Here is a 22500-nt window from a genome sequence, read left to right as displayed (position 1 = left end):
TCGAGTCAGTTTCACAATGCAAATCCAAAACACAAGACAGTAGCGATGGAAGGGGGCGTGTCCTACATACTGCGCTGATGCCAAGTTGTCTTTTTTCCTTCGCGGTCGGCGGTATTAGAGAATATCTCTCTTTCGAAAGAGGGGGAGACGTGGCACATGCGCGGCGGGAAACCGTGTCACAAGAGACCACTCACAAGCCGAGCATGCGGATACAACGATGACGTCACTTCTGCTCTCTCCCAACCATTAGCGAGAACGAGCAATGAAGTCATGCTCGTGACGTCATCACTCACGCCACGTCATGACGTCATCGGCCGTCCGAGCGCGACGCGGACACACACACACTCATATGACTGTTGCTCACCGCGTGACTTGAAGGTTTTAGATCTCTCACCTCCGGTTTTCTTGGAAACCTATGACAAATGCCTATCCAGATCGGGACGAAAACCACCGGTATATATATCAAACCGCGAAGGAGCCATATTTGCATGATTTCTGTCTTAAATGTTAACAAACTCTTAAGAATCTCCAGAGTATATAGAATAAGAATCTCTAGACCTAAACTAGTGACCAGTATCGCGTGAAAGTCAAACAGTCACTTCTAAAACCGTCTGAAAGTGGTGGTCGTTGATACATTGACAATTCGCGAGGCTAAATCAATACCAAACGACTTCTTGCAGGAAATAATAACAGCTTTTAGCACCAGACGAAAAAACCTTGTCTGGTAAGTAATACTCGGTCTACGCCCACATGAAGTGGCTTCCCCACATATATACATATATCAAAGATTCGCGCTTGCCATTCTGGCAGACATCGACGTATTGAAAATCGACGGAATTACAGCTGTTTTTAAAATAAACGACTCGGCTTCACCCAGTCGTTGCTATTTTGGAAGGCGGATGTCATCCATGTCTTGTCTGCGTTCAATCCAGTCTCGTAATTTAGTCTGTGTATTTTACGATAGCGTCTGTGAATACTTCTGAACTCTGTGTCTTGTAATGTAAAAATTTCTATATATATATATATATATATATAATAGTATATATATATATATATATATAGTATATCTACGGTAACTTTAGGGTATATGCTATGATTTGAATAACTAGTTGTTTCACGTTTTTCCGGGAATATTTCTTGTATATTTAAATAAGTTGACTATTTTCCTCATCATATAATGACTCGATCGAGAGAGATTTTACGTTTTTTTCCGTGACTATTTTTTTGTATATTTAAATATGTTGACTATTTTCCTAATCATATAATGACTCCGAGAGAGAGAGAGAGAGAGAGAGAGAGAGAGAGAGAGAGATCGAAAGAGAGAGAGAGAGAGAGAGAGAGAGAGAGAGAGAGATTTCAGAAATAACAAGGAATTGGCCATTCTTAGATTTTAGGCCTCCAGATCTCGGTAGGTATTTGGGGGGATGCGACTGCGTGACCCACGCCTCCTTCCTCGGTCCAATCCAATCTGCCCACCCACCACAGTCAACTAACAACCCATGAATTTTTATATTTAGTCCTGTTATCCATTTACTTTCTTCCGTACCCAGTCCTTCTGGGTATCCGATACCCGGTATGGAAAATCCCTACTATGCAAAAGTATATATTTATATTCTACTCTGAGTATCTGCACTGCACAAGGCATGTGCCATGCCTTGCCTGCCTGTCTACGGGCGCGCGCGCATTGTGTCATCCAGCCCTCCCCTGCTCACGCGGTCAACTCCAAGTGACACCTGACACGGCCCAAAGGACTGTAAGGAGGGGGTGTCAGGTCACAAACGAGAGAGTGTCAAGTAGCTCCAAATTATAACGGATACAACCTTTAAAAACATTGTCCTCAAAATGAGACGAATTTTAGAAATTCAAATAGTCCCATGACCTCACTTTAAGTGAGGTTACGGCCCGGGTCACACATAAGGTCCAGGACAAAGTCTAAGGATCTTGGTCCAGGGGTCCTTCGTCCCTCACGCCGTCAGGCTGTGGAACGGGTTCTCCCTACAGAGGATGCTATGCAGATGGAAATTGTAATTTAATGATTTACTTATATTTTTACTTACGTATTAATTTGTTATTTTCTCTTGTTTTCCTAATCACTTATCTCCTCTTTCTGTATTTTCCCCTTATTTCTTCTTACTTCTTTCTAAAATAATAATAATAATAATAATAATAATAATAATAATAATAATAATAATAATAATAATGATAATAATAATAATAATAATAATAATAATAATCATAATGATAATAATAATAATAATAATATCATTTGCACCAAATCTGACAGAAATGTCATAATGACAGACTGACTGACAGACAGACGAAACGACAAAAATGAAGAAGAGGAATAACAAATGTTAAGAAAATACTTGACATAATTTTGTCACGACATAAGCATGAATTCCTCAGAGAGAGAGAGAGAGAGAGAGAGAGAGAGAGAGAGAGAGAGAGAGAGAGAGAGAGATAAAAATAGCACCTTTCTTTTTTTAAAGTAATCGAAGCCCCGAGTGGGGTGTGATCGCCGAAAGAATGTTTATAGTACGTACTGAAAATATCTGGTTAGTATCAGTAAGCATCCTGCTGGCCATAAATAGTCAGAGTCAGGGTGCGGACAACCTTTAAAACTGCGCATAACTCCGTTGTTGAAGAAAACCGTGCATTTGATGTCTAGACCAGTCCCCTACGACGCTCCTGATTGGCTGCTTATAAGCCAATCACAGGGCTGGAAACTGTCTCTCTCGAAAATTCACGTAGGCAGTAGGTATGTTCCATTTCTCCTGAGGGATACTTTAGAAAGACGTATCCCTCAGGAGAGGTGGAACATAGATCCTACCCATGTGAACTCTCGAGAGAGACTGAGGAGAGTTTCCAGCCCTGTGATTGGCTTATCAACAGCCAATCAGGAGCGTCGTAGGGGACTGGCCTAGACCTCAAATGCACGGTTGATGTGAATCTACTATAATATCACAAACGTTTCATATATTTTATATTATTATTATTATTATTACTTAACTTACGTTTCGCAGATTATGACAGACGAATTATCAGAAAAATAGAGAAAATTCTGTATAAGATAAATTCAGTTAACTCTGCCATTCTGTTTAATAGAATTAGAAATTATTATTATATTATAGTTATTATTATTAATTATTATTAGTATTATATTATTATTTTTATATTCCACCAAAAAACCCTCTTTCTTAAGGCAAGTCCACCAAATGGCCCACGACTTAATTCTTGAAGCTTACAAAGAATATTATGGTGTTTATGAGGAAAAAGGAAGAGGAAATAAGGGAAAATAAGGAAATGATAGAGAGATAAACGATTAGGAAAACAGAGAATGAACAAATTAATAATAATAATAATAATAATAATAATAATAATAATAATAATAATAATAATAATAATAATAATAATAAAGAATAAATTACACATCAAGTTAGACTGACATCACCACATCATAACTGACACCTGGAGAGCGGAAGCTCATTAGAGAGAGAGAGAGAGAGAGAGAGAGAGAGAGAGAGAGAGAGAGAGAGAGAGAGCAATTATTCCATAAACATAATAAAATCCACTTGTATAAAATACAGCTGAACTTCTAATAATGATGCATAAAAGCAGAGAGAGAGAGAGAGAGACGAGAGAGACGAGAGAGAGAGAGAGGAGAGCCAATATTAATTATTTAATAAAATTAATGATAAAACTGAATTCTATAATTTAATGCATTGTCACTCAAATTGCACTAACGAAGGACAGAGAGAGAGAGAGAGAGAGAGAGAGAGAGAGAGAGAGAGACCCAAATTCTTAAGCAGTGCAGAATCAGATGCTCGTAACTGAACAAAAATAAGAAAATAAAAAAGTTATTTTATTTATTTCCTCAATAATGTACAAAAAATCAATTCTAATTGAAATGCATATTTTTGTCCATAACATGAGATTTTTTCTTCTTGTTTCCTCAAAAATATAAACCGAAATGAAGGTAAATCACTTCCCCAAGTAACAACTAAAGACATCGTGGAGAGGCGAGTTATATAAATGTAGCTAGCGTGTTTGTGATTCCGTCTGCGCTGAGAATAACCGTTGTTTGTTTGTTTGTCTGTGAGTTTGTTTGACTTGAAAAATATATCTCAACTGTTTGTTTTACAAATGCCAACTGACTTATAGTAATTTATGATTGTATTCTCTCTCTCCACACACACACACAATATATAGACATATATTCCCCGTTTCTTACGTAAGAGGCAAGTAACAGAAATGGGTGCTCATGTTACTTACACCACGAGGTCAAAATGACAGAAATGGGTGGCCCGGTCCCTCACATAAGAAACAAGCAACCCAAACGGGGTGGCCCTGTTACTTACGTTAAGAGACAAGTAGCAGGAATGGGTGCTCCTGTCACTTGCGTCCTTTTGGAATTGGCGTTCAATGCACTGGCAGGCATTTTGCATGATCCGTGGCACCGCTTCCAATCTATAATCATACATCAGTCATCAATTGGCGCTGCCATATTTATTATACATGCATATCCTCAAAGCTACTCCGGGTAACGAGTATACATTATGTATACGTATTGGCGCCCACCCAGGTTCGGGAACTGAGTTATACATTGACGACGAGATAAAAAAAAAAAATCTAACATTATTTATCAAATCCTTGAGTTTTTTCTTTTTTTATATTTTGTTGCTAAAATTAAACGCAGACTTGACAAATACCCTTTCGAAATAACCTTGACATCTATATTCTGCAGACCAAAATGTACCGTGTCAGTCTACTGACTGACATGTTTATTTAATGTGGTGCCGACAGGAATGCATTTCTGAAAAGAAAATGATAATTGAAGGCGACGTCTTCAATTGCAGAGCAACATTAGCGCAGTCCTTGGAATCGTAGGTCACTAGACCCATAAAATCATTCGGCTTCCTTTGCTTTAGCGTCTCAGTGGCGTGATCGGTATGGTCTTGGCCTGCCATCTCGGTGGCCGCGAGTTTGATTCTCGCTCATTCCATTGAGAAGTTAGAGATGTGCATTTCTGGTGCTAGAAGTTCACTCTCGACGTGGTTCGGAAGTCACGTAAAGCCGTTGGTCCTGTTGCTGAATAACCTCCATGCAAAAAACACCATACAAACAAACAAACAAACAAACTTTTCCTGCACCATATCCACTCATTCTGCGACAACGATCATGACTGTGAAACGACATATAGCAACCAGTCATTTCAACTGCCGAAGAAGACAGGAATGTTCCCTCAATCGAGGTCACTTGACACCGACAATGTCAGCGAGGGAGGTCACGCAAAGCCGCATAGAATACTACTACGGCATTGGCCAATCGTCGCGCGCAGGTGATAAAAATGATTACCAAATTCCTTCCTTCTATTCTTAACCCGCTGAAGTCGGCCATAACCGGATATGCACGAGGAAGGTGACACAGGAGGACTTTTTACCTCGCTCTAATCCGAGGTAGAGGAGAGACTATAATCTACTCCAGTTCCGACCCTGTTTACAGAGCCAGGGGGAGTCTAGTCGACGGGTGGTACTATAATCCGCGCGGTTTTGGAAGGTTCCACAGCGGTCACATTCGTCCCTATTATAATTTGACGGACTGGCGTAAACCCAGGACCTACTGCGTAAACCATTATTTCACTCATTCTGAAAAAAAAAACAGACCCCAAAGATTCTTATATTGTACAGATTTTCCAAAGAAAACGGCCACAAACGATGAACTAATTAGAACTAATCACAAGATGAAATTTTGGTGATATACAAAGTATCGAACACTTTGACTCGGACAAAAAATGGGATGAGAGAGAGAGAGAGAGAGAGAGAGAGAGAGAGAGAGAGAGAGAGATTTATTACCCAATTATATACAAATATTGATGAATATTTCTCAATAATTGTGGCTGTATTCCATGTGCAGTGGCTGTTCAGAGAGAGAGAGAGAGAGAGAGAGAGAGAGAGAGAGAGAGAGATTCAGCTCCACATGTAAAAAGTGACTTTGTCCCGTGCAGTACAACAAATGTAATCTCTCGTCAAAAACGTGTGCACAGGACTTGGATTCTCTCTGTACATCTGAATGTAATTCCCTGCTGTTGATGTATTGACAAAGTAATTCCCAGCAGTATGCAAATTACGAATACGTTGCAAAGGATGTCGTACGATTAGAACCTTAAAAACCCAAGAGCAGATGCAATAACTTCCCTCAAACAATTCTCCTTGTATTCTAATTACTGAATCATATTTTTATACATTTCTTAATCCATTTAATTCCCTTTTCTTCTCTAATCACTCATCGCTTCCTTCTGCATTTCCCATTACCCTCTGTTACCGCTTTCAAATGTACACCATAATGTTCTTTGGAAGCTTGAATTTCAAGTCAATGGTCCCTCAGGTGGGCATTTGAATAGGGTTTATCTTCTGAATAATAATAATAATAATAATAATAATAATAATAATAATAATAATAATAATAATATCCCTGAAAAGGAATCTGGAAAAACGAGAGGCTAAAGTAGCTCCAGGACGCATGCAGAAGAGTGTGTGATCCTAGAAACAGCGCACACAGTACAAGAAAAGTGATGGACTCCTAAGGAGGCAGGATGCAACCCGGAACCCCCCAACACTATAAATACCACCCAGTCGAATTGGAGGACTCTGATAGCTGAACATATAATCTCTCTTTACACCAAAAGGGCAACTAGAACGCAGGGAAATACACTAACTATATAACAAGACAACCAGCAAAGAACTTGGCGCACATTCTGGACAAGCCTCCGTAGAACAGGTTAGTCTTATGAATGAGAAAATACAAAAATGAAAAAAAAATAGTATTCTAGCTTTCACACCCAAGACGGCGTGTGAAATAGAAGCCAGTTAGCGTGGCCATAAAATCACTATATTTGACAGAGACAGAAGAAAGAAAGTAATGTTGCCGAGAGTCCATATTCTAGGAAGGAAGCAAATGGTCGGTCTTCGGGTCCTTTCAGATTCCTGTCATTTACTGCTGGACCCTTTCTGCCAGATTTGGGCAACTCTGGGCGATGCGGCAGGAACAATATTCACTTTCACATTTCTGATGAAGAACAAAAAAAAAAAAGAGAGAGAGCTTTAGTCGACTCTCTCTCTTTTCTCTGCATTATTTCTTGTTCCTCTCCGTGGATATAAAGCTTCCTTAGGGGCCAAAAAAGAAAGGAGGAGAATCCTAGATATCCAACCTTTGAAAGAGAGAGAGAGAGAGAGAGAGAGAGAGAGAGAGAGAGAGAGAGAGAGAGAGAGAGAGAGATGGACGACCCCTGGATTCAATTTTTCATCGACCCGATTGGCTCTTTTTTTTCGGGTTTATGTTTTCTTGCAGTTTTCTTTGTCGGTTTTTCTAGTTTTCCTTTGTCTCTCTATTTCTCTCTCTCTCTCTCTCTCTCTCTCTCTCCGTGTACCCGGAAACGTGACAGAAATTGCAATATGATACAAGACTGAAATTATTTATTAGGACAAAGGTCATCCTCCTATGAGAGAGAGAGAGAGAGAGAGAGAGAGAGAGAGAGAGAGAGAGAGAGAGTAAGCATCTATTTTCATTTTCTGCCGCCGTCTCTCTATTCAGGAGTCTTGGTAGCACACGTCACACCACCTTCTTCCAGATCTAATCAGGGGAAATCGATACGTCCCGTCCCAAGCCTTGGAATTCTCTAGCTGCTCCTGTGTTTCCCCTACAAAAATACTTGTTCTCTTTCATAGCTTCTTTGGATTTGGGAAAGATAAATAATTCATATATATATATATATATATATATATATATATATATATATATATATATTATATATATATATATATATTGTATATTCACTTTAAGCAGTATACCAGCTGTAGCAGCGAAAGGACAACTGTAAGCAGTGACATCCCACTACAGGCCTCGAAAATGTCATGTCTCAATGCATTGCCATTATGGCAAGTCATAAGAGCTCGCGGAGAGCTCGCGGAGAGAGAGAGAGAGAGAGAGAGAGAGAGAGAGAGAGAGAGAGAGAGAGAGAGAGAGAGAGAGAGAGAGAGAGAGAGTTTATATGTCGGCGAATTATTTATTACTTATTGTCCTTCGTACGACAAAAACGCAGACAATATTTTCTGGGATGAACGAAAATGTTCCAAACTAAGCGTGTAGCCATTCTACCTTTTCAATAAACTTCTAACATTCCTCAGATTTACCGAAAGGTAGAATTCGATGAAATGTGTCGCGGCCCAAAACTAGCTGGGACGCAGAAGTGAGGGTAAAATAGCGTCAAAAAAAATTTAGCTTCATTTTCGGATAATAATAATAATAATAATAATAATAATAATAATATATTACATATATATTATACTTATTATTGTACATCACGTACCAGATATGCTTCTCAGGTCGTAAGCTGTTGCTATTTTTAACATTAGTTTGACACTGTTTATATTCTATCCCAGCAAAATCTGACTCTTAGTGTGTCCGTCCTTACGTTCTACTCAACGCACTTTTACTGTCCGCCCTCAGATCTTACAAACTCCTGAGGCTAGAGGGCTGCAAATTGGTACGTTGATCATTCACCACCCAGTCATCAAACATACCACATTGCAGCCCTCTAGCCTCATTAGTTTTGGTTTGAATTAAGGTTAAAGTTAGCCATAATCGTGCGTCTGGCAACGATATGACAGGAAACCACCGGACCTTGGTTAAAGTTTCATGGGCAGCGGATAAGATCTATTTTCGGTGGTCTTGATTATACTGTGTACAGAAAACTCGACTGCGCATTTTTTACTTGTTTAATTATTTTTTTAATAATACTTTATGGCCAAACCACTGTAGAGGGAAACGGCTTAATTACAATTTCCCTCGATTAACATGTTATGAACAAATTAAGAAACGATTCTATTCCATAATAATTTTGTTGTTTAAATACCCCGATACGATTTTAAGTATTGATCAGGCATGAAAATGAGAGATCAATAATAATAATAATAATAATAAGTAGAAAGATGTATTTCTACAAACTATGACACGTAATCTTGACCTCTACGAATCCTGCAGCTTTATTCCAACAACAAAAAATAAAAGTCCACAAAGAGAGAGAGAGAGAGAGAGAGAGAGAGAGAGAGAGAGAGAGAGAGAGAGAGAGAGAGAGAGTTAGTTCACAGCAAAGCGTATTTTGCGAAGAGAAAGTTAAAGGACCCTTTGTCGACTCGGCTTCGGAGAAAGTGACGCGACTGACACAAGAATCAGAGCTCTCAGTCAGAATGAAGGCGACTTTCAGCTGACGCAGTACAAATACGCGCGTGAATGTCTGCTGGACTTCACAGTTCCAGGGGTTCCCGATTCCTCGCACCGTTGGACTCTGGAACTGGACCTCACAGTTCCAGAGGTCCTGGATTCCTCGCACCGTTGGACTCTGGAACTGGACCTCACAGTTCCAGAGGTCCTGGATTCCTCGCACCGTTGGACTCTGGAACTGGACCTCACAGTTCCAGAGGTCCTGGATTCCTCGCACCGTTGGACTCTGGAACTGGACCTCACAGTTCCAGAGGTCCTGGATTCCTCGCACCGTTGGACTCTGGAAACTGGACCTCACAGTTACCAGAGGTCCTTGATTCCTCGCACCGTTGGGCTCTGGAACTGGACTCACAGTTCCGAGGTCCTTGATTCCTCGCACCGTTGGGCTCTGGAACTGGACCTCACAGTTCCAGAGGTCTGGATTCCTCGCACCGTTGGACTCTGGAACTGGACCTCACAGTTCCAGAGGTCTGGAACTGGACCTCACAGTTCCAGAGGTCCTGGATTCCTCGCACCGTTGGACTCTGGAACTGGACCTCACAGTTCCAGAGGTCCTGGATTCCTCGCACCGTTGGGCTCTGGAACTGGACCTCACAGTTCCAGAGGTCCTGGATTCCCTGGATTCCTCGCAATTTGTTCATTCATTAATATATTTTTTTCATCTTAAGTAAGTGAGATTTGTTTCTTCGTTTCCTTTTACCTCCTCTCACTTCTTCCTAACGAACGCCATAATATTCTTTGGAAGATTGAATTTCAAGTCAGTGGCCCCTTTTTGGTGGGCTTGTAGTACCTTGCGAACGGGGTTCGCCTTCTGAATAATAATAATAATAATAATAATAATAATAATAATAATAATAATAATAATATTTTGTTAAAGATGATGGCAGCATCAGTGGAATTGATTTTATATATGGTCTTTTCAATTCTTCTTATTATTCTCTTCTCATCAGGGCTGATATTTGCTAATAGCTGGCCGATGTTCATATCTCGGTGAAAGAAATGTTTCTAAAAATAATAATTTATTGATATGATAACAAAAGTGGTTAACAAATCTTAGTCTAAGGGCGTAACGGAATTCCAACGTTTCCAACCGTATCATCGGTTCATTTTCAAGGAAAGGTGAGCTTGAACTGATTGAAATGGGGTCGTTCGGCGGTATTTATTGTGTCCCAGGTGCGTGTTCTGGATGTCTGATGGGCGCTGCATTTTCATTGGCTGAACAGAGGATTAAGTCCCTGAGTCAAGCCGTCTTGCAGAGGTGGAAGCTCGCACTGCTCTTCTCGTGCGGACGCTGGAGACTGGGAGCGTAGTATTGGGAAGGTCATTGCCGATAGACGGGGGCACCTGATTGGCCGTTCGATCGGCTCTATGGTGCTGGCGGGCGGCGCCCCTTCGTGCCACCGTCGGGAGGAGTGAAGTCTCTTGGGTGGTGTTGAGGCTGGGTCTCTCCTTCCCGAGTGTAGGGCCTCCAAGAGGCGGAGGCGACGGTGGTCTGCTGCCTGCCTTATCGATAATTCTGATCATTAGGAATAATGTCATTCCTAAGTTATCCTGGTATTGTGGACGTTTTTGGCATGATTATGGATGGCGCCTTCCTGAGCGTGGCAGGATATCCTCTTCGAAAAATCGCATAGGTCGTCATACCAATGTAGCGCGGGGCGGGTTCACCCGGACAGGGCATTTGTACTGGTAGACAACGTAGTTTTCTTGAGAGGGTCCTGCAACACGGGGGCTGGATTGTTTTTCATAATCAGGCCACTGGTCTTCTTGCTCTTGTAGTAAATTATTAGTTTCACTTTTTTCGCAGGGTCCGTGGGGAGGACGTTCCTTTCTATGATGGTACGAAGGGCTCGCTCGTCCTCTTTGTATTTCTTATGAAATACTCCCTTGTAAAAGAGAGTGACGTCTTCAAGGGCGGTGGGACGAGGCTCCTGCTGATACCACTTATCGATGTTTCTGCGAATGCATTTAGTGATGTCCCGGTTGGAATACCCGTTGTTAATTAAAACTTGGGCAACACGTTCTAATTCAGTGTGCGTGTCCTTCCACGAAGAGCAGTGTGAGAGAGCTCTCCTGATGAAGGCGCTGATCGCAGTGCGCTTGTATCTCTCTGGACACCCTCGCTCTCGCCGTTCAGGCACATGCCCAAGGTGTGGGTTTCGTATACACCTGTGTTACGAAGCCGCTCCTCTTGTTGCCCGACGAGGACGTCGCCTCCCCTACCTTGACGTCCTCGTCGGGCAAACAAGAGGAGCGCTTCGTAACACAGGTGATACGAAACCCACAAACCTGGGCATGTGCCTGAACGGCGAGAGCGAGTGTCCAGAGAGATACAAGCGCACTGCGATCAGCGCCTTCATCAGGAGAGCTCCCTCACTGCTCTTCGTGGAAGGACACGCACACTGAATTAGAACGTGTTGCCCAAGTTTTAATTAACAACGGGTATTCCAACCGGGACATCACTAAATGCATTCGCAGAAACATCGATAAGTGGTATCAGCAGGGAGCCTCGTCCCACCGCCCTTGAAGACGTCACTCTCTTTTACAAGGGAGTATTTCATAAGAAATACAAAGAGGACGAGCGAGCCCTTCGTACCATCATAGAAAGGAACGTCTCCCCCACGGACCCTGCGAAAAAAGTGAAACTAATAATTTACTACAAGAGCAAGAAGACCAGTGGCCGATTATGAAAAACAATCCAGCCCCCGTGTTGCAGGACCCTCTCAAGAAAACTAACGTTGTCTACCAGTACAAATGCCCTGTCCGGGAATGCCCCGGCGCTTACATTGGTATGACGACTATGCGATTTTCGAAGAGGATATCTGCCACGCTCAGGAAGGCGCCATCCCACCTAATCATGCCAAAAACGTCCACAATACCAGGATAACTAGGAATGACATTATTCCTAATATCAGAATTATCGATAAGGCAGCAGACCACCGTCGCCTCCGCCTCTTGGAGGCCCTACACATCGGGAAGAGAGACCCAGCCTCAACACCACCCAAGAGACTTCACTCCTCCCGACGGTGGCACGAAGGGCGCCGCCCCGCCAGCACCATAGAGCCGATCGAACGGGCCAATCAGGTGCCCCCGTCTATCGGCAATGACCTTCCCAATACTACGCTCCCAGTCTCCAGCGTCCGCACGAGAAGAGCAGTGCGAGCTTCCACTCTGCAAGACGGCTTGACTCAGGGACTTAATCCTCTGTTCAGCCAATGAAAAGCAATGCAGCGCCCATCAGACAGAGCACCTGGGACACAATAAATACCGCCGAACGACCCCATTTCTCAATCAGTTCAAGCTCACCTTTGTCCTTGAAAATGAACCGATGATACGGTTGGAAACGTTGGAATTCCGTTACGCCCTTAGACTAAGATTTGTTAACCACTTTTGTTACCATATCAATAAATTATTATTTTTAGAAAACATTTCTTTCACCGAGATATGAACATCGGCCAGCTATTAGCAAATATCAGCCCTGATGAGAAGAGAGAATAATAAGAAGAATTGAAAAGACCATATATAAAATCAATTCCACTGATGCTGCCATCATCTTTAACAAAACATGTTTGAGAGAGGGTCTCCTACCTTCATTATAATAAAATAATAATAATAATAATTTCACTAGATTTCTTACACTTTACTGCTTATACTTGGTCTTGTCCTCCATAATCTTTCATAAAACATTTGGTTAGTTGGTTAGTTCAGGCTGTCAAGTTAAGAACGTGGACAATTTTAGCTATTCAGCTCTGAGGACAGTGCAAAGAGAGAGATTATTATTATTACTATTATTATTATTTATTTTTTTTTTGGCTCTATCACAGTCCTCCAATTCGACTGGGTGGTATTTATGTGTGGGGTTCCAGGTTGCATCCTGCCTCCTTAGGAGTCCATCACTTTTCTTACTATGTGTGCCGTTTCTAGGATCACACTCTTCTGCATGAGGCCCGGAGCTACTTCAGCCTCTAGTTTTTCTAGATTCCTTTTCAAGGATCTTGGGATCGTGCCTAGTGCTCCTATGATTATGGGTACGATTTCCACTGGCATATCCCATATCCTTCTTATTTCTATTTTCAGATCTTGATACTTATCCATTTTTTCCCTCTCTTTCTCTTCAACTCTGGTGTCCCATGGTATTGCGACATCAATGAGTGATACTTTCTTCTTGACTTTGTCAATCAACGTCACGTCTGGTCTGTTTGCACGTTATCACCCTATCCGTCCTGATACCATAGTCCCAGAGGATCTTTGCGTGATCGTTTTCTATCACTCCCTCAGGTTGGTGCCCGTACCACTTATTACTGCAAGGTAGCTGATGTTTCTTGCATAGGCTCCAGTGGAGGGCTTTTGCCACTGAATCATGCCTCTTTTTGTACTGGTTCTGTGCAAGTGCGGGCATTCGCTTGCTAGTGGTTTAAGGTTTCATTTTTCGTATTGCACTTCCTACATATGGGAGAGATGTTATTTCCATCTATCGTTCTTTGAACATTATTATTATTATTATTATTATTATTATTATTATTATTATTATTATTATTATCAGAGGAAGAAGAAGATAAACCCTATTCAAATGGAATAAGCCCACCAAAGGGACCACTGACTTGAACTTCAAGCTTCCAATGAATGTAACATGAAAAAAACAGTTTAAAGAAATATTTCAGTTTCAATACTATATTTTGGCTAGTTTTGCACTCTTATTGATGACTGAATTTTTTTTCAAAAATTATTTTAGGTGATATCACGGTGTCCATTCGAAAGAAGTAACAGAAGGTAAAAGAAAATACACAGAGAGAAGAGATCAGTCATTAGAAAAAAAAAACAAAAACAAATGAACGCATCAATAAATAGACAAAACTGTAACCAAATTATCAAAATACAAGAGACTTATTTTAGGGTATAGTAATGCATTGCGTCTCGGTCTGAACTTGCTGTGATAAATCAGGTAGAATACAGCCATAATGAGGTCGATACGAGGTTCAGTAACCCAAAAAGTAAGACCTCCCCCCACCCCCAAAAAAGAAGTCAGGTTCCATGAGACTGGGTCACTTACGCAGAGTCCTGAATTATACACGCGCGGGGCATTAGCGAAATTAACATATCGGATGGGATGGTTCCTTCCCAATTTCCATGATCGGCTACGAAAGAGGGGGAGAAGAGACAGAGAGAGAGAGAGGATGAGAGGACACACTCTCTCTTCTCTCTCTCTCTCTCTCTCTCTCTCTCCTCATTTCCGAAGCACCCTTGGGCCACAGTGCCTTTTGCAGGTGCAATAAATGCAATTGTAGGTAGGTGGGCCACCTTCTCTCTCTCTCTCTCTCTCTCTCTCTCTCTCTCTCTCTCTCTCTCTCTCTCTCTCTCTCTCTCTCTCTCACAACCGGGAATTTCATTCCCAGAGGTTCCGACAAAATCCAAAAAAATATAATACCCTAAACATTTAGACGCGCACACACACACACACACACACACACACACACACACATATATATATATATATATATCTATATATATATATATATATATATATATATATAGAGAGAGAGAGAGAGAGAGAGAGAGAGAGAGAGAGAGAGAGAACGAATATTCATAAAATACCAAAATACAAAAATTGGTTCTTGAGACTGACACAAACCGACAGCGGCCAAGTGAAACGTTTTATCATTGATGGTTCCTCCAGTTCTCGCTGCAAAATGTTCCTCTTGCACGGGCCTGGGCTAGACACGGGCATCATCAGCTTGCCCGGGTCCCTCGCAGGGGAGAACCAAAGAAACAAGACATGATCGGGAAATGAAGAAGAAGGGGGCGTTTATGTACCCGTTTTAAAAAAAAAGGCATCTGAACGCAACTTTCACATTGAAACCATCGTGACCAACTTAAGTCTCTACAGTAGGAGACGGTTTTTCGCTAAACAACCCGGCCGACTGAACGAGATGGCCTCTATATTACTCCCTCCCCAGGGAAGGAGGGGAGAGGGGGGGCCCTTCGCATGTTTCTGAGCAGGAGTAGCTACAATCTGTGAATGAATAAGAAGCTGCTGTGTCGTCAATTGCATTGTTGCATCACGGTTCGTGTCGTGAGGAAAACGGACTCTCAACAATAACATCTGGAGGGAATTTAGTCATCTGAATGATATAGAGTGTCTAGGAGAGAGAGAGAGAGAGAGAGAGAGAGAGAAGAGAGAGGAGAGAGAGAGAGAGAGAGAGAGAGAGAGAGAGAGGGGTACCCTATGAAAATGAGATTCAAATTCCAGGTAGGCTGTAAATGGACGGATCATACCACACACAGCATACACGTATATACAACTGTCTTGAAGACACGTATATGTACGTACATAAACAAACATACTAACATACAACAAACGCCCATGCACAAACACAAGCGCACATACACACAAACGGACACGAAATCGCAGGCCGATTGCGTCAGTCGATAGAAGGGAGAGAGACTCTCTCTCTCTCTCTCTCTCTGGCGATGACGTCATGCACACACTCCATCCTCTCTTTCCATCCCCACCCACATATCCCAGACCCCCCAACCATCCCCCCACCCCACCCCAAAAGCAGCTTCCCCAATTCCTACCAGACCCCAAAATTCACGTCTTCTTCATCTTCTTCTTCTTCTTCTCTCCTCTCATTCCTTTGCAGCCAAGGTCAGTGGTTTCCAGAATCTCTCTCTCTCTCTCTCTCTCTCTCTCTCTCTGTGTGTGTGTGTGTGTGACCTTCAAACGCTAATTCTAGGAAATGATGTGCGGTCTCTGGATTCTTGGAGGATGGGAGGGGGGAGGGGGGAGAATTAGATCACGGAAGGGGGTGTATGGGGGGGGGGGGGGGGTTAGTTATGGAAGGGAAACCGAGAGGAGGGAGGGCGGTTGGGGGGTGGATGGTGGGTAAAACACGTCAGCATAATCGTCTATTTTTGGCTCGTGCATACTACCGTCCTAGAAGAAGGCCTCTCATCTAGAACACACTCTCTCTCTCTCTCTCTCTCTCTCTCTCTGGCTCCGCACCAATGAGCTCTGAATCCGAAATTTGCTGGAGCGAAGGATGGAGCTCTCACGCATTTCCAGTGACGGAAATCGGACTCGGCTTATTTCCTGATCAATCTTCTCTAAACACTTCACAGGACAGAACAGAACATATAGATAGAATTTAGGCCCAAGGCTAAGCACTGGGACCATGTAGGTCATTCAGCGCTGGAACGGACACAGAGTCAACAGATTTGAAAGGTGTTACACAGCAGGGAAACCTCAAAGCAGCATCATTAGCAGTGTGTGGAACACGTAAGGTGGAAGAGAATACATACGGAGGTACAGCAAAAGGAATCAAAAGGAAAAAAAAAAAAAGAAAAAAAAAAAAAAAAAAAAAAAAAAAAAAAAAAAAACTCCAGTAATGCCTACAGTGCATCGCATGAGGTGCACTGACGGCACTACTTATACCTAGGAGGGCAATATATTCTTTATAAGTTCTGTAACTGAATGGAATAGACACGAAGCCATTACTGCTATAAGTGAGAATCGAGAACCCTACTTAGCTCGCTATTGAACGGACCTCTGAGAGAGAGAGAGAGAGAGAGAGAGAGAGAAGGAAGAAGAAGGCAGATGTATTAACCTTGAAATTGGAAATCAGTATTCTGAGAGAGAGAGAGAGAGAGAGAGAGAGAGAGAGAGAGAGAGAGAGAGATCCCAGCATATGCATCAGAATGTCCCAAAATTGGGCCGGATTCACGCCCTGGCCGATTTAAATCAAGGTTCACCTTGCTCCATTTTCTCTCTCTCTCTCTCTCTCTCTCTCTCTCTCTCTCTCTCTCCTACAAGAAGAAGATCTTCTTCGAGTCCACGAATGCAAGTGTGTCTGTGATGATGATGATAATAATAATGATAATAATAATCTCCTCACAATCGTGGTTATATGAGTGTCTAAGGCTTAGGCTTAGACCTAAGGACGGGGGACTAAAGCCTATATCCTAAGACCTAAGGCCTAGGAACTAAGGCCGAAGTCCTAGGAACTAAGACCTAAGTCCTAGGAACTATGGCTGAAGTCCTAGGAACTAAGGCAGAAGTCCTAGGAACTAAGCCAAAGTCCTAGGAACTAAGGCCGAAGTCCTAGAGATTAACACCTAAGTCCTACAGCATAGGGACTAGATCCTAAAGCCTAAATCCTAAGGCCTAGTGACTGGGCCGAAACAGACAGAAAAATGGAGAATTGGTATGGGCATCTACCCTTCCTTTAAAAAGGCATGTTCGACTTCGTCAGCTCTTGCCTGGCCTAAGCGGCTGGCACGACGTCTGACCCTGAACGACCACCAGCTCGTTGACCCTAGCTATCACCTCGACCTTACGTGACTGCTTGCCAACGCTGGAAGTCAGCATTCTTAACACGTGACCCTGGCGGCGTGGGGCAAACTAAGTCTGAAGATGGCATCTACTACACTTGCAATAAAACTACTAAGGTTTCTAATGAGCTAAGAAGCGTATATTAAATACGAGTTGATCATTCGACACATGACGGATGTTCTAATCTCTAGAATAAATGAAAACCTAATCAAAAGTCATGCTAGCGTTTTTTCATTGCAGGAGGGTCATGTACGAAATTTTTTTAAAAAAATATATATATATATATATATATATATATATATATATATATATATATATATATATATATATATATATATATATATATATATATATATATATATATAGCCGTTTCTGAAAAACATGAAGAAGCTACAGTCTCATGCAGATATATAAGGAAGGCTTTGTGGAGACAAGAGAACTCACGTCGAAATCCACAGGGAAGCACTGGCAAGAATACAATAATTAAAAGTTATATATATATATATATATATATATATATATATATATATATATATATATATATATATATATATATATATATATATATATATATATATATAGGCAGTCCCTCCCGGAGTTACGTCAGGTTTGGTTTAAGTCATTCCGGACTTAAGGCTCTTGCATCATGGCTGTTAATCTGCTTTTACAGCGCTGTAACCCAGACTTACAGCGCATGTTTGCATTTTTTTTCATTCCCATTATAATTAAGATTTGGTTTTAGGGCAATTTTTTTTTGGGGGGTACAGTACCCTGCTGGGAACGGAATCCCTCTTGTAACCCTGGGACTGATTATATATATATATATATATATATATATATATATATATATATATATATATAGATAATATATTATCATTATCACGCCCGAAAGTATTTTCGTTCGTTTATTTGTATTTTATTTATTTATTTATTTATTTTTTGCCCACGCAGTCGTATTTTTGTTTGCTTGTTAGTAACTGGGTGCTGTTTGCTTGTTATTTGTTTTGCATCGTTAGGAGGATAGTTTCTAATCCAATAATTTCTTCCTTTACATGATGACGTGGAGGCAGAGAGACTTTTTTTCGGGGGGGGGGGGGGGAAAATAAAAAGCCCAAGTTTGCGGTGATGATCCTCTGAACGCTACAGAGGTTGGGATTGCCTCTGAGAGGTACTTGTCTACTGAGAGCAGTGGATCGCCTTGGATCGCTTGCAATGGTGTGTAGCTGTTAGCGCCCTTTATTCCACATCAACGCCTGCCTGCTTTTGATCTTCAGCGCTTTATACCACTGTCACGCCGTTTGATCGTTCTCCCGCTGCTGATGCATGGATGTTTGTCTTCGAGGAGCACTGTGATCGAGTTTTTATAAAGTTCTCGATACCAATCTTGAGGATTACAACACTTGTCAATCTGCGACCGGACACATACGAACAACACACGAGAGGATATCAGCCTGGACAACCTCTAAAAGGAACTTCAGATTTATCACCTGGTCCCTTATATTTATTACTGCAACTGCAACGCCGGTTGATGATACTTTACGAGGAGTTAAGTAATTGGTAGTAGAACTGTCCTCCATTTTTAGAGCTGCAATAACAGCACTTCGTTACAACGAACATCAAGTTTACGCTGCAGTGACCTGAAACTTACCTCGGGTCCAAATATTATTCAATTCTTTCATTTATTTTTTTTTCTTCTTTTTGTAAATAAATATTTTATATTAACATTTTCGTATCATACTCCCTCGTTGTCCTTTGCCATCATTGTTACAAACTATAAACTCGTAGTTAAAGGTACTTCAGGTTGTGCAAAATACTATTGTTTCTTTTATGTAACGGCTTTACGCAAATTATAAAGAACCTGCGTTTACGTTAATGCTATTAAGTCGTGACAATATATATATATATATATATATATATATATATATATATATATATATATATATATATATATATATATATATATATAATATAAAATATCAATTAATTACAGTTGATATCTTGACTTATTATTCATGCAGAACAACACATTGCAAGATAACACAAAATGAAGAATGGAAATTAAATACACACACACACATATAATACACCCATCCAGGCACGTAAACAATGATGTATAAATCACACAGTCGACAGAAATATCTTGGTTATCCTCCGTACTGCACAGATGACAAACAACATTTTGACATTCAATGCCTGAACACGTAAAGCTGGTCTCCCTAAGTGATACTCCGTTTCCGTAGAAATACACTGATTCATTTGATTAGCAAAGCAACACTTGCTTACTTAAACCTAGAAATATGAAAAAAACGTCCTAAACACAGCACGAATGATAATAAAAACCTCCTTACTTGTAGTACATCCACAGAGGGGTGTGGGGGGCGGGCTCCACAGTGATGCTCTGGTCGATGCCTGGGAGTATTGACACGTACCGCGGGCGGCGGTGACCGCTGGGCATCACTCTCCTTCGGGAGGGTCCTACTCCTTCGAGAGGGTCCTACTCCTTTGGGAGGGTCCTACTCCTTCAGAAGGGTCTTTCTCCTTCAGGGGGGGTTCCTTCTCCTTCAGGAGATTCCTACTTCTTCACAAGGGTCCTTCTCCTTCAAGAGGTTCCTTCTTCTTCAGGAGGGTCCTACTCGTTCAGAAGCAACACACACCAAACTGAGACCTTATTGTATGTTATAAACGGCAAAAAAGTATCTTTTCAACACAAAAATTGTAATGTCTCAGACGAAAGGACTCCTGTTGTAAACACTCGACGATTTTTCTCAATCCAAAGTCGACACCTCCGAGCAAGATTCACTTCTTCGAGTTATGGGTTTTCCTCCTGGAAATGATTCCTCTTATTCCACAAGGTCTCCCTCCAAGGTGAACTGAACTCGAGTTTGCTCAACCTGATCAAATTACTGTGACGATCGACCTTTCCAGTCTGGCACTTGGAATTCAATTTCCAGTTTTCGTAATTTTTGTCTTTTTTTTTCCTGAAAACGACGCGACACGAAGAGAGGAGAAGCATAAGAAGATTTCCACACTACTTGGGATTAACAGAGCCGTCGAATTTCTCCAAAAGTTCCAAGGGGTCACTCACGCATCGGACCGTTGGACCGTGGAACAGGGACAGCCTCCCTACTGAAGATGGCGTGTAATTGCTATCCTAATTCAATCCTCGTTGTGTTTTAATAAGTAACTCACTTCTTGACCTGTTTATTGATTAATTTGTTAATTTATTTTTTCTTTTCTCATGAGTGACCTCATCTTTCTGTATTTCCTATTACTCTTCTGTTACTTCTTTCGAACGAACGCCATAACATCACCGTATTCTTTGGCAGCTGGAATTTCAAGTCAGTGGCCCCTTTGGTTTGCTTGTTCCACATGAATAGTTTCCACCTTCTGAATAATAATAATAATAATAATAATAATAATAATAATATAATAATAATAATAATAATAATAATAACAATAATAATAATAATAATAATAATAATAATAATAATAATAATAATATATTTTATTAAAAGTAATTTCTGCCTCAGCTGCGTTAATTTGATGAAGGTCCTTCGCTATTTTTCTAATTATTGTTTTCTCATTGTTGCTTAAACTATTGAGCAACAATGAGAAAACAATAATTGGAAAAATGGAGAAGAGCCATTATTAAATTAACGCAGCTGAGGCAGAAATTACTTTTAATAAAACATGTTTAAAAGAGGGTTGACTTCCAGCATACAATAATATTCATAATAAGGTAACTTGAAATTCCAGCCTCATGAAATATGACGTTCAGTTAAAGGAATTAACAGAAGGAAATAGTAAATACAGAAAGAAGAGATCAGGCATTAGAAAAGAAAATTAAATAAATAAGCAAAAGAGATGTAAGTCAATTATAAACACAAACAGAATTCGTGATCCATTTCATCTTCGCTTCGACTTCCAAGTTCCAACATCGTCAGTAGAGAGGTTGTTGTTCCAGAGTCGAAGGGTGGGAGGAATAAAGGACCACTGGAACTTCTCAAGAGGTAAATTTGTTGCACATTCAACTTTAGCTATCAAAGGTAAAGCCACGTAAATAAAGACTGTTCATGATAAAATAAATAAAGCGAAGAAATAGACATTTCATTGAAAAAAAAAGAGAGTAAATAATGAAGTTTCCAGTTCAGCTTATAATCAAAGCCACCGAAAACTACACCTATCTTCCGGTGGTCTCGGTACAACGCTGTATGAGCCGCGGTCCATGAAACTTTCAGCAGGCCGTGGTGGCCTGTCTTGTTCCGCTGCCAGAAGCAAGATCACGGCCAACTTTAACTTTCAAACAAAATAAAAACTACTGAGGCTAGGGGGCTGCAATTTGGTATGTTGGATGACTGGAGGGTGGATGATCAACATACCAATTTGCAGCCCTCTAGCCTCAGGAGTTTGTAAGATCTGAGGGCGGACAGAGAAAAGTGCCGACGGACAAAGCCATCACAATAGTTTTCTTTTAGTGAAGAAAAAAAAAAAGGCATAGAGAGAGACAGACAGACGTACAGCTGTGTATATATACACAGCTGTAGGTCAACTTGGGACTACCAATAGCGGTAGTTTATAATATGACCTAACATTATTATTTACATCGATAGCGCGTTCAGTTAAATATATAATTTTCTTTATAAAAAACTGAACCAAATTGAAAGAAAGAATTATATTATAACAAATATAGTACATATAGTATGTATGTTATATATATATATTATATCTATATATATATTAAGATAAAATGTCCTTTAATTATCTAACTCGTTCTAACTCGGAATTAATATATTTTCATGTATGTGAACACATGTGAAAATATATTAATTCCGAGGTCGAGAGAATTAGATATTAAAGGAACATTTGTAGGTTAATGCGTATGTGATGTATAT

The 22500-nt window shown here is 40.9% G+C and overlaps 1 protein-coding gene across 5 annotated transcripts in view; it reads right to left on the bottom strand.

The window, feature by feature from the left end:
- Positions 1-22500, bottom strand: part of LOC135205791 (phosphatidylcholine:ceramide cholinephosphotransferase 1-like) — a 384192-nt gene that overhangs the window by 58690 nt on the left and 303002 nt on the right. The window contains exon 1 of one of the 5 annotated variants that reach the window (XM_064236931.1): positions 19957-20078. The exons of the other annotated variants lie outside the window; for them this stretch is intronic. Within the exon in view, the coding sequence (XP_064093001.1) occupies positions 19957-20063 (107 nt within the window). The 5' untranslated portion in view covers positions 20064-20078. Of the gene's footprint in view, positions 1-19956; positions 20079-22500 lie in introns of those variants that run through there. 5 annotated transcript variants of the gene reach the window in all.

This window comes from Macrobrachium nipponense, chromosome 24 (genome assembly GCF_015104395.2).
Source record: "Macrobrachium nipponense isolate FS-2020 chromosome 24, ASM1510439v2, whole genome shotgun sequence".
NCBI lineage: Eukaryota > Metazoa > Arthropoda > Malacostraca > Decapoda > Palaemonidae > Macrobrachium > Macrobrachium nipponense.
The sequence above is the reverse complement of the archived record's forward strand: the minus strand, read 5'-3'. Positions and strand labels throughout refer to the sequence as shown.